This window comes from Colius striatus, chromosome 14, assembly GCF_028858725.1.
Source record: "Colius striatus isolate bColStr4 chromosome 14, bColStr4.1.hap1, whole genome shotgun sequence".
In the NCBI taxonomy this organism is placed as follows: Eukaryota; Metazoa; Chordata; class Aves; order Coliiformes; family Coliidae; genus Colius; species Colius striatus.
Window position 1 is genome coordinate 21,475,906 of NC_084772.1, and position 12,827 is coordinate 21,488,732.

Below are 12,827 nucleotides of genomic sequence, written 5' to 3' on the forward strand. Positions count from 1 at the left end.
CTCAGCCGTGCCCGGCGCTCCCCACACCTCCCCGCGGGTGGCTGCCCAGCGGGACCGGCCCCTTGGCCCCTTCTCCTCGCTGCCTCTGCGAGATGCTCCCGTGCCGCTGCCTCACAGACCCGCTCCCTGCTGTTCCCCACGCTCGCCGGCTGCGGGGAAGGAAGCTGCCTGCGCTCGTCCCGCGGCTGCCTGGCGGCACGTAGGCTCTGGGCAACGGGGAGACGCCGCGCGAGTGGAAGGAGAAGGAAGGAGAAGTGTTGGGCAGAGCTGCTGCTCCCACAGCGCTGGGTCTGGAACGTCCCCAGCCTGCAGCCTCACAGCTTCATGCCAGGTTCTTTTCTATCCCTAAAGACAGTTTGTTTACTTAACTCTGAGGAACCCCAGAGCCACAATTGTTGCTCTAGAAACCCTTTTGCAGGAGGTAATTTGGAAAGGTTTAGCACTGCACCTACTGTGCCCAAAGCAGAGGCTTTAGAAGCCGCCCCGGAGCCCAGGCTGAGCCCGTCCCTGCAGCAGCACAAGGCCCGTGTGGGGCCAGGGCCAGGCGCACTGAACACGCTTTGAGCTGCGGGCGGGTGCTGCAAAGAACAACAGATCAAGAAGGAAATCGCTTCCTGAACACATCAGCACTCTGCAAGCAGAGCAGGCTCCCAAGCCAACTCAAGGAGTGAGCTGGAGAGCAGGGTTAAAGGGAGGGCAGGGGAGCTGCCCTGCTGCAGCACAAGCAAAGGAGAGGGGCAGACCTCTGCCCCCAAACACGCACCTGGACATGATCTGGACAAGACTCAGCTTCTCTCCCTTACATGTACTGATTTGCCACACAAAACCAGCCCTTGAGATTCACAAGCCCAAGGAGCAGCACTGGAAGTCGAGGGGCTGGAGGCACAAAAAGCCAGCAGCAACCCTGCAAAGGCAACGTAAATCCTCACCTCTCCCAAATTAATCCTCAGAGACAGATCTTCTGCACTCAGAGAGGCAACGAGGCACCCAGCCCCCCTAAAAGTGGAAAAGCCAGCCAGGAGCTCTGGGTCAGTGCTGGGAGCACTCACCAGCTGCAGGTCAATGTTTGCAACCTGCCGGCACGGGGATGGTGGCACCTGCACCATGCAGGGAAAAGGAGCAGTAACTCAGAGGCTGTCACACCACAGAGGCTGTCACACCACAGAGGCTGTCACACCAGCAGCCCACAGCCCCAGCACAGGAAGGGGCCCACAGGCAACCACGCTGCAGCACCCAGCTGCTGCCCAGCACCCAGCCAGGATGGGCTCTGCTGCCCCTCAGCAGCATGGCAAACCCATCCTGTGTGCTTTCCTGCACCATCCACAGTGCATACACATCAAGGCTGGGTTACACAGTGCACACATATCAAGGCTGAGTTATACACTGCACACACATCAAGGCTGAGCCAGAGCTATTTGGGAAAACAGATCCAGTGTACTGAGGAAAGTGAGTCACTGCAACAAATGAGGACGAGGACTCACGCTATTGTGTAAACACTGAAGGAGGGGGGAAGGGAAAATATCCTGCTACTGGCAAAAGAGAGCTCTACCAGCTCCCACACCCTCACAGCTAAATTCCAGGTGGCTGTGGAATACCCCAGCAAAACTACCCTCAGACACCTACCACAGCCTGTGTGCAGCAGCCCAGGGCACACGGCTGTCTTACAGAAACCATCTAAGGTCAAGTTGCACTGGCATGGGCACGTCGATGTCGCAATCCCACTTCTAACAAGAGCTGGAATCAAAGTTTAGGATCAGAAGAAGAAAAGGCAGCTTCTCCTGCTGTGGGGATGGGGGCAGTTTCTGCCGAGGCAGCAGGGGCTGTGGGGGGTTGCACTGCAGCCCCTTGGGTAGCCACACACACACACGTTAGCTGAGTGCCACTGATGGCATGTGCATGGGCTCTGAGGCATCCCTCCTCCTCTGTATGACGTGGGCAACTTGTGTTGCACCTACAAACACGCCTCTACCTGCTAAATGAGAGCCAGCCTTGAGCCAGGCCGAGAACAGAAAGGCTTGAAACGCCCCGTGGTTGCAACAGGGTGGTGCAAGAGGAGAGGAAGGTGCCATTAAGTCTTCTCCCATCTCAAGCATCTGACTTGTGGAGCAGAAGATCTCAGAGAAGAGAAACAGGCTCCTGCTAAGTGCCAGCCTGCCTCTGTGTGTGCATTTATCTGTAGCTCCCTGCTGCTATCTCCTCCCCAGCAGCTGAGTCACTTCCTCTCTTCAGTCCCCACCAAATCGGTTGCTAGAGATTCGCCTACACCTTCCCAGCCTTCCTCGAGCCAGGTTGTTTTTAAATGCCTTTCTGAGTGCTGTGACCACCTCCAAGTCTCTGGCTGTCCTACATGCAGGCTGGGAGCTGGGCTGCTGCCCTTCAGCTCAGCCCTGTCGCTTGCACACTCACTCCCTCAACAAGGATGAACCCAGAAGAGGAAGACATACAAAGAGAGAGTTACATGGTGCCAAAAGCAGAGGGATAGCCTGGGAGCTGATGGGCAGAGGTGCCTCAGAGGCTGCACTGGTGCTCCTCTGCACCCTGCAGCAGCCACAGCCTGTCCCCCAGCAGCACTCTGCTCTCCCTGCCCTGCTGCTCTCTTTTTAATTTGGTTTCCTTCTCACTGCCACCAGCAGGATCATTTCCATCATCTCTACAGCCAGAGAGAGCCCTCTGAAAAGCAGCTAACTTCTGCTGGGGGCCATGGAAAGTGAACTGGTGGAGCTCTACCATGACATTTTGGCTGTCACGAGGGTCAGAGAGCCCTGAAGCAAGTTTGAGTTTAAATTCTCAGCCAAGCATTGAACGTGGCAGAAACACCCTCGACAAAAAGCAGAAGCTCTATTTCCAGCTCATCAGCTTTACCTCGCCCCAGCCATCCTCCCTCCAAAGGTGACGTCCCTTAACATATCCAAGCAGAGACAGGATCCATGCCACAGCAGTCAGCATGACCCAGGGAGAGGCAGTGCTGCACCAAGTGAGTTCATGTTTAGCAACTTGCTCTCTGGACAGGGAGTGTGGCAACTGCAAAACTGACCATTTGGCACACAGACACCCACAGCACCACGTCCTCACCTGCCAACAGCCCCCAGTCCCAGCACTGCCTCTCAGCTTCTCTAAGCTCCAGTTCATGAACTGGGCTAGTTAGAAATGGAGAAGAAGGGACCAGTTGGCAAAGGAAGAGATGCCTCCTCCCAGAGCCATCTCCTGGTCCAGTGAGATGTATCACCACAAACACCATCAAGGCCTTAATCCAGGCAGCTCCTGACGTGCACGTGCACAGCACAGTCCTGATCCTGCTGTCCACGTGCCTCTTCCTTCAACTGACACGTGCAGGAGAAGGGATGCTTCAGCAGAGCCTGTGTGTGCCCCGCCAGCCCCCACCCTTGGCTCTGAGGGTGGAATGTGCCATCTCTGTACCTGTATCCGAGTCTTTTTGATCTCCATTTGTTCCGACAGTGAAAGGCAGCTTCCGCTTGGTCGCTCGCTCTTTCACCTCTTTGCCGCCATCGCTCCGGTCCAACTTCGGAGTCTTGGTTAGAGAAACTTTATCTTTATCCTAGAAAGAGAAGAGAGAAGATTAAACAAGAGCCTTCCCCAGGCTGTGTCCACCTTCAGCCCACAAAGTCCTGCAGCAGCCTCACGCAGCACGTGCCTGCTCCTCTCTGCCCTGGGTTTCCAGCACCGGGGTTTCATTTAACCCCTTGCACAAAGCTGCCTCCACCAAGCCAAAACGCTAAAACACCATCAGAGAAGAGTGAGGTCAAGAAAAGCTGCTCTGTGGTGCCAAACCTGCAACCAACTCATGTGTAAACCAGAGCTGAGGCCCAGCTGGGGCTGGGGATGCCCCTGGCTGTGAGCACAGGGGGAAGGCAGGCTGGTGTGGGACTTCCTAACACAACCACCCCCGGCACTTGGGAAGGGTTTCCTGACCTGGAGCCCAAGTGGGATGCAGAGGAGTGCACAGAGCACAGCACTGAAGCCCTTGGTTCGGTGTGGAGAGCTGTGGGCTTCTCCTTGGGGCCTGAGGCAGTTCCAGCACAAGGACTTCAGCTCACATGGCAATTCTATTTTGGGGAACAGCCTGTCAGGCTGTAAGGCTGCTCAAACTCCTGCCTGGTCACAGGCTCAGCAAACACCAGCCGAGGCGTTCCCGGGGGTTCACGTTCAAGCTGTCTCTCTCCCAGGCAGGTTTCCACTGGGACTTTAAGAGGAGAAGCTACCTTGAGAGCCAGCCCAGGGAAACTGCACAAAAACATGGAAAGCAGAGCAGATGCTGCCTGAGCACACGTGTGCTGCTCCCTCAGAGAGGCAGACCCAGGCCTGCTTTGTACCAGTCTCATTTGTTGGGGTTGGTTTGGATTTTAATGAGCAGCGGTGTGCCTTCATGGGCAAGAAGTCAATGGGATCCTGGGAGCATTAAGAGTGTGGGCTGCAGGTTGAGGAAGGTTCTCTTACCCCTCTACTCTGCCCTGGCCTCATCTGGAGTCCTGTGTCCTGAGCTCAGGGGCACCTCAGCAACAATCAGAAGTACCTAAAGGGTGGGTGGCAGAAGGATGGGGTGACTCTTTTTTCTGTTGTGTCTAGTGCCAGGACAAGGGGTAACAGGCACAGGCTGGGACACAAAAGATTCCACTTAAACTCCTTTGGTGCTGAGGTGAGGGAGCCCTGGCCCAGGCTGCCCAGGGAGGGTGTGGAGGCTCCTTCTCAGGAGGTTTCCAACCCCAGCTGGACACGTTCCTGTGCCCCCTGAGTCAGGGGAAGCTGCTGGAGCAGGGGCTGGGGCTGGAGCAGCTCTGCAGGGCCCTTCCAGCCCCAGCACTCAGGGGCTGTGTGAGGTGAAGCAGGTGATGCTGGGGACTGCTCAGTACAAGCAGCAGCAAGAAATTTTGAAGAAACACCCTGAGACAGGCACCAGGTATTAAGGTGAGCAAGACTTTTTCACATGAGCAGTGAGAGCTGGTACATAACTCAAACTTCAGGAGCTCAGTATGCTGAGAATATACAGACTGAAGTCATGCACTGGTGGTTTCTGTATATTATTTCAAGCAAGTGCTTTCAGGACTGAGCCACTGTGCCAGTGCTCTGAAAACAAGGCCAGAACGAGCAGCTTTGCAGTAGATCTGATTTCAGTAACCTAGCAAAGCCCAGACCAGGAGCTTTAGCTATGAAGTTAGATAAAATCAAAGAATCTCAACACATTAAATCATGCAAGACCATGGCTGGAAACTCAGACAAGCAGATCTAACAGAAAGTCCCTTGTTTAGAGAAGGCCAGTCATGCTGTCTGCATCAGACTCAGCACCCGGGCAGGTGGCTCCTGTGCCAGCAGTCACAAGACTGCGGCGTCACCCTGGACGCTGCTCTTTCCTCTTTCCCAGTTTCTGTCTGGCAACCAGGCTTCACCCCCACATTAAAGGGAAAGTGTTTACTGGGACCAGTGGGTTCTGTCTGCACGTCCCCTTGGTGAGGGGTGGCCTGACAGCCCCAGGCTCGGCCCCTCTCCCCCACGCTTCAGCCAGGGCTGAAAAAATGGGTTGGGGAATCCCTTTTTTGGTAAAGCAAACTAAACAAACTTGTGTGACGGTGGCTGTTGTGGCTGGAGGGAGCCAAGGCACGTTCAGAGCCCCAAGAAGGGCAGCCCTGCTCGAGAGCAGCTGCCCACAGCCCTTCCTCGGCACAGGAGTCACGGAGCGATGGAACCAAGTCACAGCAGCCAAAATAAACACTCCAGCATTTCATTTAAACACTCTGGATTTAAATGCTTTTGTCTTATTTTTCTGATGTGAACAAAACCAGCTTGCAACAACAAACGATGCCACTTTTATTGCCAGCTGCTGCTCTGACCAGCTCTGAGGTGTAGGAAGGTCAGGGACCCTGATCACCTCCCAAAACTGTCTTGTTTCACACAGGTACGTTGGTCTGTCCCTTTTCTCCCCAGCTCAAGCTCAGACAGCGACATCACACTCAAACCCTCCCTAACCCCACATCGGAGAGGCTGGGGCAATGGGAGGTAAAGCCCCATCTTCCCTGGGCACAATGACAGCAGAGACGTGGCCCCAGCGTTCCCCTCAAAAGCTTCAACTGTGTTTCCAGACAAGACTCAGCCTGACAAGTTTTACCCTTAAAAAGTCAGGGCCTGGGAAAAGAGCATCAAACCAGAGATCTCTGCTGCCCAGGACTTGGGGCACAGCAGCACTCAGAGCCACAGGACCAGGCTGAAAGCTGGTACCTCCTCCTGCCCCATGCTTGGCCAGTGCTAGTGGCAGCAGTCCTGGGTAAGAGACACGCTTCTGCATGACCCTGAGGTGCATCAGTCACAGTGACACTTTGGAAGTGACACTTCCCTGCCCCAGCCGCTGTGCTCGCTGTCTGGACTGCAACCCCCTCACCCAGCCCCTCCAAACAGGCTGTTCCACCCGGTGCTGCAGCGCCAGGACACTTCTCACCCGCTGTGGCAGCAGCAGGGCAGGATGTGGCCGAGGCCCCAGCACCCCACAGTGGGATTTCCTACATCCCAGCACTTCTTCCAGACACCAGTTTTCATGTTGAGAGCTCCAACAAGAGATCAATTGTGCTGAATGCAAAAAAACCCCAACCAATTACCCATTGTTTGTAACGTTAAACCAGATCTCAGCTGGGGTACACCCATCACATCATCCCCTCTGCTGCCCAAAGAGCACTCTGCTGAGCTGGCAACCCAGCGCTGGCAGCAGCTGGCAGCGCCGCTGCTCTTGCACCCCACTTAAATCTGGCGTTGACAGCTTGTTTGAAACACACCTTCTCTAAAACTCCCTTAATCTTTGGACTTGGCTGCTGCAGAGCCAAAGCCTGAACCTGCAGGCACAGGAGGGCTGAGGTGCCCACAACCCAGGGCAGCGGCCCGCTGTGCTAATGCCATCCGGGGCTTCTGCATGCTCAGGAATGAGAGAAAGTGCAGGACAGGTGAAAATGCAGCTTATTCTAGGAAGTGATTGCGATGTTGTTAAAGCTCTGTGCTGGAGACAGGGCAGGGGAGCTGGGCAGAAGACCTCTGCAGGCAGGCTGCTGAGCACAGCGTGGGCACGGCCATGGGTTCGCTCGGGCAACACTTCGCTCACATCTGCCCCAACACTCTGAGCTGCTTGTCCAGTCAGCTCAGCAAAACTAAACAGCAAGGAATGGAAGAGGTGGTGGCAGTCCCAGCACTGCTCTGAAGATTAATTTGTACAGCACCACAGTGATAACCTTTTCTACTAATTGCAGCAAGGGAGATCCAAAGTCTGCTCCCCCCTGGAACGCTGCGACCCGCAGCAGCTGGCGGGGAAACCACCACAGAGCAGCTCATGGAGTCACAGTCCTGGAAGTAACCTGTGTTTTCATCTTCTTATTTCAAGCTTTACCTCCCTAATGATTTCCAGTTTTGTAATGAAGAACATTGTCCTTTCCTCAAGCAAAAGCTACTCTCATGTTTAGGTCTTCTCATGTTTAAAGTAAGTTCAGACTCACCCGAATCAGGTTTCATAGAAGGAACAAACACCAATTAAATGACATTGCAGGGAAACTTGTACTAATGCCTACGTGCAAGACAGGCCTGGGGCTCTCAAAGGCTGGGACAGCCCTTGCTGAGGGTAAGAGGAGGAGTTTGGGGAATGGTGAGACTGTCAGGAGTGCAGCAACAGAAACAAGTTTCCCTTTGTAGGTGTTGATAAAAGGTGCTTGGGCAAGGGCTGCCGGCAGACCGGGACTTCAGGAAAAACCCCCTACTGTCACGTCCTGCTCTTAGTAAGGTTTGCTGTATGAATAACTGAATCCACCTTGAGTTACACTTGTTATAGTGAAAAGATGACTCAGAAGTTGCTGTGGGCTGTCATGGTTTGGAGCAGAAAACCGTCAGGACCCGGCCCCCAGCAGCTGCCCCATGTGAGATGCTTCGTTGACAGAAGCCATGTGCACTGGGCATGGGCTGGAAGTGCTTAACTGCCTCTGGGCTGACTTCCCTTTACAACAAAGGTTTCTAATCAGCGAGAGAGACCCTGATAGCAATCTGCTCAGGTCATTTGTGACATCCACAAATAAAAGCCACAAATCACTCTCACACAGAGCTTCATCTCACCATCCAGAGCAAAACCCAACACGTAGTTGCTTTAGAGTCACTTACAAACTCATGCAACGGAATCTGTACTTCCAGCAGAGAAGCTGGGTGGCCCTCTGGCTTGCTTTACAGATGGGCCATGCATCTGCAGGCTCCTCCTCCCCTCTGCCCGTGGGAGCTGTGCAGTCCGTGCCCACACGCCACCTCGGACCCGCTGCCTCTGCTCGCCCGCCCAGCGCGGTGCCAGGGCTCTGCTGACAAACCCTGACTCACCTCCCAGCCACTTATGCAAAGACTTGCAATACCAGCCCTGGAAATACCCAAATCTCTCTGTTCTCCACAAGTTGGTGAAAGTACTTCATGGTTGCAATGCTGGTAAAAAGCAAGCAGCAATGAACAGCAGCAGCACTGGGAGCATGGGAGGCCCAAGGGCTCCGACACCCGTGCCCTGGGGCGATGCTCCATGCCAGGCTGGCACACCAAACTCCTGCTGCCAGCAAAACAGCCCACGCTGTACAAAGCAAATGCTGTGAGAGCAGGAGTTTCCCTACACTAGTACAGACAGCAGCGCGTCATTTCCTGAACAAGTCCCTGCCAGGGGGGATAGAAGGGGCAGGAGAAGGGTTCTCACCCTGCACTGGACACAGTTTCACCCAGAGAGCATCCTGGATGTGGGAGGAAACAAACCAGGAGCAGGACACATGCACACAAACTTTCAGAGAGTCTGAATTTGTGTCATTATCAACGCTGTAATCAAACATTTGAAGTATGGAGACAACTGGAACTGGAGCCCTGGTCCTGTGTGCCTCAGGCATCGAGCTCTGGAAGAATACAACCCTAAAATGACTGTGGGCTGCTGATCTTCACCAAAACATCAGGTCTTCAGTGCCCAAGTCACCCAGGGCTTCTGCACACAGCCCAGCACTGGCTCCTGCACACAGCAAAGGCCTAACAGTCCAATGGTTTCAAGAAGAATCATGAAATTAAGACTATGTTCCCTTTTCTGAAACTGGAAGAGGAATGAGAGAAAGCTACAGGCTTTTCTAAACCTCTGCTAGCTCCTACAGACAAACACAGGGAGTCCAGTGCTGTTCTGCTCGGGGTTCAGCTCAACCACTGCAGCAGAAATGCAATTCAGGCTATGCATGGGGGAGCATCTCCCCACAAAGGGACAAGCGCTGTGCCGCAGCCTCTGAGCGCACGGTGTAAGCACACAGCTCCAGGGCACAGCAGGAGATGGTTCCCACAGCTGATACGATGCTTGGTGCTGTGCTGTGCTCAGGCTAAGTCATGAGTAATCTGCTGCTGGTATGGGGATCTGTGGATCTACACCAGGAAGGAGAATTATTCATATATGGCATGCATATTTGTACAAACCCTCTCAGACTGAACTCAAGCAGAAGCAGCCTCCGGGCCCTGGGCAGGCTGAGTGCAGCCATATAAGGCTGTGAGGGCCCAGCCAGCCCTGCTGCCTCTGTTAACCCCGGGAGACACAGCTCCTCACTCCACAGCAGACACATACCCAACGCTGTCAGCCATGGGGCAACAGCCACGGCCTTCAAACCGCTCACTCTCACGAGCAACACCGCACTACTTAACAGGTCCCTCCCATGGAGGGGCAGGGAGTGGAGAGCTAGGAGCAGTTCCCTCTTAGAATCAGCTCTACAACTTAAAGGCAGCAGCTCACATCTTCTGCCACCAAGCAGGAGCCCTGTGCAGAAAGGGCAGCCTCCCTGAGAGCCAGGCTGCAACACGTGCCAGTGCAGAGCTCGCACACAGCCCACCGCGACACCGGGGCCACCCAGCATCCTGCACCGTTACTTTGGTGCTGGACCTTCAGAGCCTGATCCTGTCAAGCCTGTGTAATGTAAAAACAACTGTGGGTGCCTCGGTGTGGCGTGGGCGCTGCTCTCAGCCTTCCCTCGCAGCCTCTGCCAGCCAGCGCCAGCCAAGTCGCAGGCTCCGGCCTTTGAAAGCGTCGACAAAGGCAAGATAAATGAAAAGCAGCAGCTTGTTTGACAGGCAGGTACAACAGTGTCTGGAAGGAGGAGGTGTAATGACCGAGTGCTTTTACTCTGAGTCACTGCTCCAGCCCGTGCCCCAGAGTTAGGGAGAGGCAGGGCCGTTTGCATGGCCACTTGGGGTGGATCTCCGCTCAGTCCCCGGAGGACAAGAGCCTGCAAGTTTCTTCTCTATTGAGAAGACCAGCATTCAGCGAGCAAAGAGGCTCTTGCTCATCCTTACTCAATGCCACTCTGCACAGGTCTGAGCTGATGCCTCTGAATGGGAAGCACACAATTATTTGTGTCCTAGTTATGTAGCCAGCGGGAGATAAGTCGGGCTCCCGGCGTCCCCAGCGCCGCTCAACAAACCTGCTCTGTAAATAACACACAGCCTTTGAGCTGCCGGGAGTGGATGAAATCAAATGGGAGCTGATTCATATTAGAAGCCATCCCCTCTCTCCTGAAGCACCTGTGCCAACAATAAGCTTCTTACCCAGCGCAGACAAAACCCTCTATTTACATATCCTGTGCTGCCGGGCTCGGCCTCGTTTGCCAGGGCAATGCCGGTGTCTTCCCAATGCAACCGGGCAGCTGATTCACCTCCAACAGCCCTACTCCCAGCTCTTGTCCCCCTCCTGAAGCCCCACACCGTGCCCAGCCAAGTGCCCGGGCAGAGGCGATGCTCCTGCTCTGGGTACAACTCCCACGCTGCCCTGTGCGGGCACAGTGACACGGGACGGGGAACGGGGCAGATCCCACCAGGGTGCTCCATGACCACATTTCTGCCTGGGACTTTCCCCTTGGTTATTTGTCATTTTCCTCGTTTTGTCAATAATACGACCTCAGTCATAAGAGGAGTTGCTGTCATCAGCAGGGGTGGGAGTGCAGGGGAAGTGACAGAGCAAGTGACACGGCAACACTGGTGCTTGCAAAACTCAGCTCCAGCTCCCAGGCCCCAGCAGCAGCTCCTGGGGGAATGCTGAGAAACTGGAGCAAGGAGGGCAAAGGAAAACAAATGAGATCAATTTCCATAGAAGAATACAGCAGATGTAGCTTTTCATTTGTATTTAAAGGTAACACAGCTTTCTGCACAACTGTTTATTGGAAACTACTGATACTGAGAAGGGAGGAGAAATGCTGAATGAGAGGAGAGGTTAAGTCTGGGGCAAAAAGAGAACCTGGGAATGAAGGAGAGAAGCAAGGACTTATTTATCCTTACACTCGGATTTCATCTCGGTAACCTCACCTCAAACTCAGAACCTAAATGCCTCTAAAACACCCCAGCAGCAGAGCAGCTCACATGCTGAGTCCTGGGCAGGCCACACACAGCCCAGACTGCAGGGTGAAACTGACCAGCTCAGCCTGACACAGACATGGCATTTACAGTCAGAGGAGGAGGAGGAGAAACCTGTTCCTCCCACAGCACACAGTTGTGAGAGTTCTGGATTGCTCGGCCCTTCCACAGCTCACTGCACAAAGCCACAAAAACACACAGTACTCCCAGGAGAGAATCCCCTGGGCCAGGGCAGGTCTGTGGAGCCATTTTGCAACCAGTGAGAAACAGAGCAGACCCCACCAGCTGGCAGTGCCAACACACAGGTTGGATTCCAGTGACGACAGCCCACGGCAACCTCTTGCTCCACAAAGCACCACCAGGCTCGAAGAGACTGGGCACAAGGGGCAGCATCCCTAAAGGAAGACAAGAGAACCAAGCACACTACCTTTTTCCCCGTTTGTTTCTCCACCATGTCGTTGCTGAGAGAGAAATCTTCTGGCTGTGGTGTTTTAGAACACCCACCCTTGGGCATCGTTCTGCCTTCCTTACTTGATCTTCATTTATGCTGCCATCGCCTCATCATCAACAGTCTGTTTAGAAAGAAGGAAAACAAGAGTTAGACATCTCAAAAGGATCGTTCTGCCTGGGGAAGAAAAGGCACAGACTCTTCCCATGGGGATAAACCCCCACTGAACTCTTCAAGGGCAACCCCAGCAGGGCAGAGCACCTCCAAACACCACAGGCCAGGGCAGGCAAAGCCGCTGCTGCCTCTGCCCTCTTCCACACGGGAAGCGAGCTGGGACCTGCAGCTGCAGCCACGACTCGTTTCCTAGGCAAGGGATGGCCTAAAAGGGATTGTGCCCAAACAGCCAGCACCATCCCTCCTGTTCTTCACCTGCACCATCACCACAAGCCTACACAAAGCTTCTCATGCTGCAGTTCTGTCCAGAGTGCAGGGGTGCAGGGATGGGACCCCTGGTATGAGTGTGGGGCAGGGCCAGCCCCAGTGCCCCACTGTCACGCCGAGTTCCAGCCCCTCGTGGGACTCGCACGCAAAACTACCAAATCTGCTTAGAAAGGCATTTTTTGACCGTGTCACCATCACAAGAGCAGAAAGCACCGAGGGCTCCCGGTGCTCCTGGAGCTGTTTGCCACGGCCCCTGGCCCCAGCGCTGCCTGGGCCTAGGGAAGGCAATTTGGAGAATAACAAAGCGCTCCCTGCTCCTGCCATGTGTTGCCTGGTTACAGGGCTGAAAAGACAACTGACATCTGAAATACAGCGAAGCACGAGCTGCAACAGCCATCACAAACCCTGGCAGAAGCCAAGGCAGCAGAGGCTTTTTTAGGTGAACAAAAATACCTCCTCTCCCGAGAGCAGAAGCTAAAAAGCATCCGTGCAACAGTATGTCTGTGAGAAGTGACCCACACCAAGCCCTGCAGCAAAGGGCTCCTCGTACTTACACTGAAACAGCACAAAC

General features: G+C 54.5%; 1 protein-coding gene across 4 annotated transcripts in view; it reads right to left on the bottom strand.

Moving 5' to 3' along the window:
* ANKRD11 (ankyrin repeat domain containing 11) overlaps positions 1 to 12,827 on the bottom strand; it is a 144,599-nt gene that overhangs the window by 23,514 nt on the left and 108,258 nt on the right. For all 4 annotated transcript variants that reach the window (XM_062007811.1, XM_062007812.1, XM_062007814.1 and 1 more), the window contains exons 3-4: positions 11,795 to 11,939; positions 3,418 to 3,556 (exon numbers count right to left, since the gene is read on the bottom strand). In XM_062007811.1, the coding sequence (XP_061863795.1) occupies positions 3,418 to 3,556; positions 11,795 to 11,881 (226 nt within the window). In that variant the 5' untranslated portion in view covers positions 11,882 to 11,939. The remainder of the gene's footprint in view (positions 1 to 3,417; positions 3,557 to 11,794; positions 11,940 to 12,827) is intronic.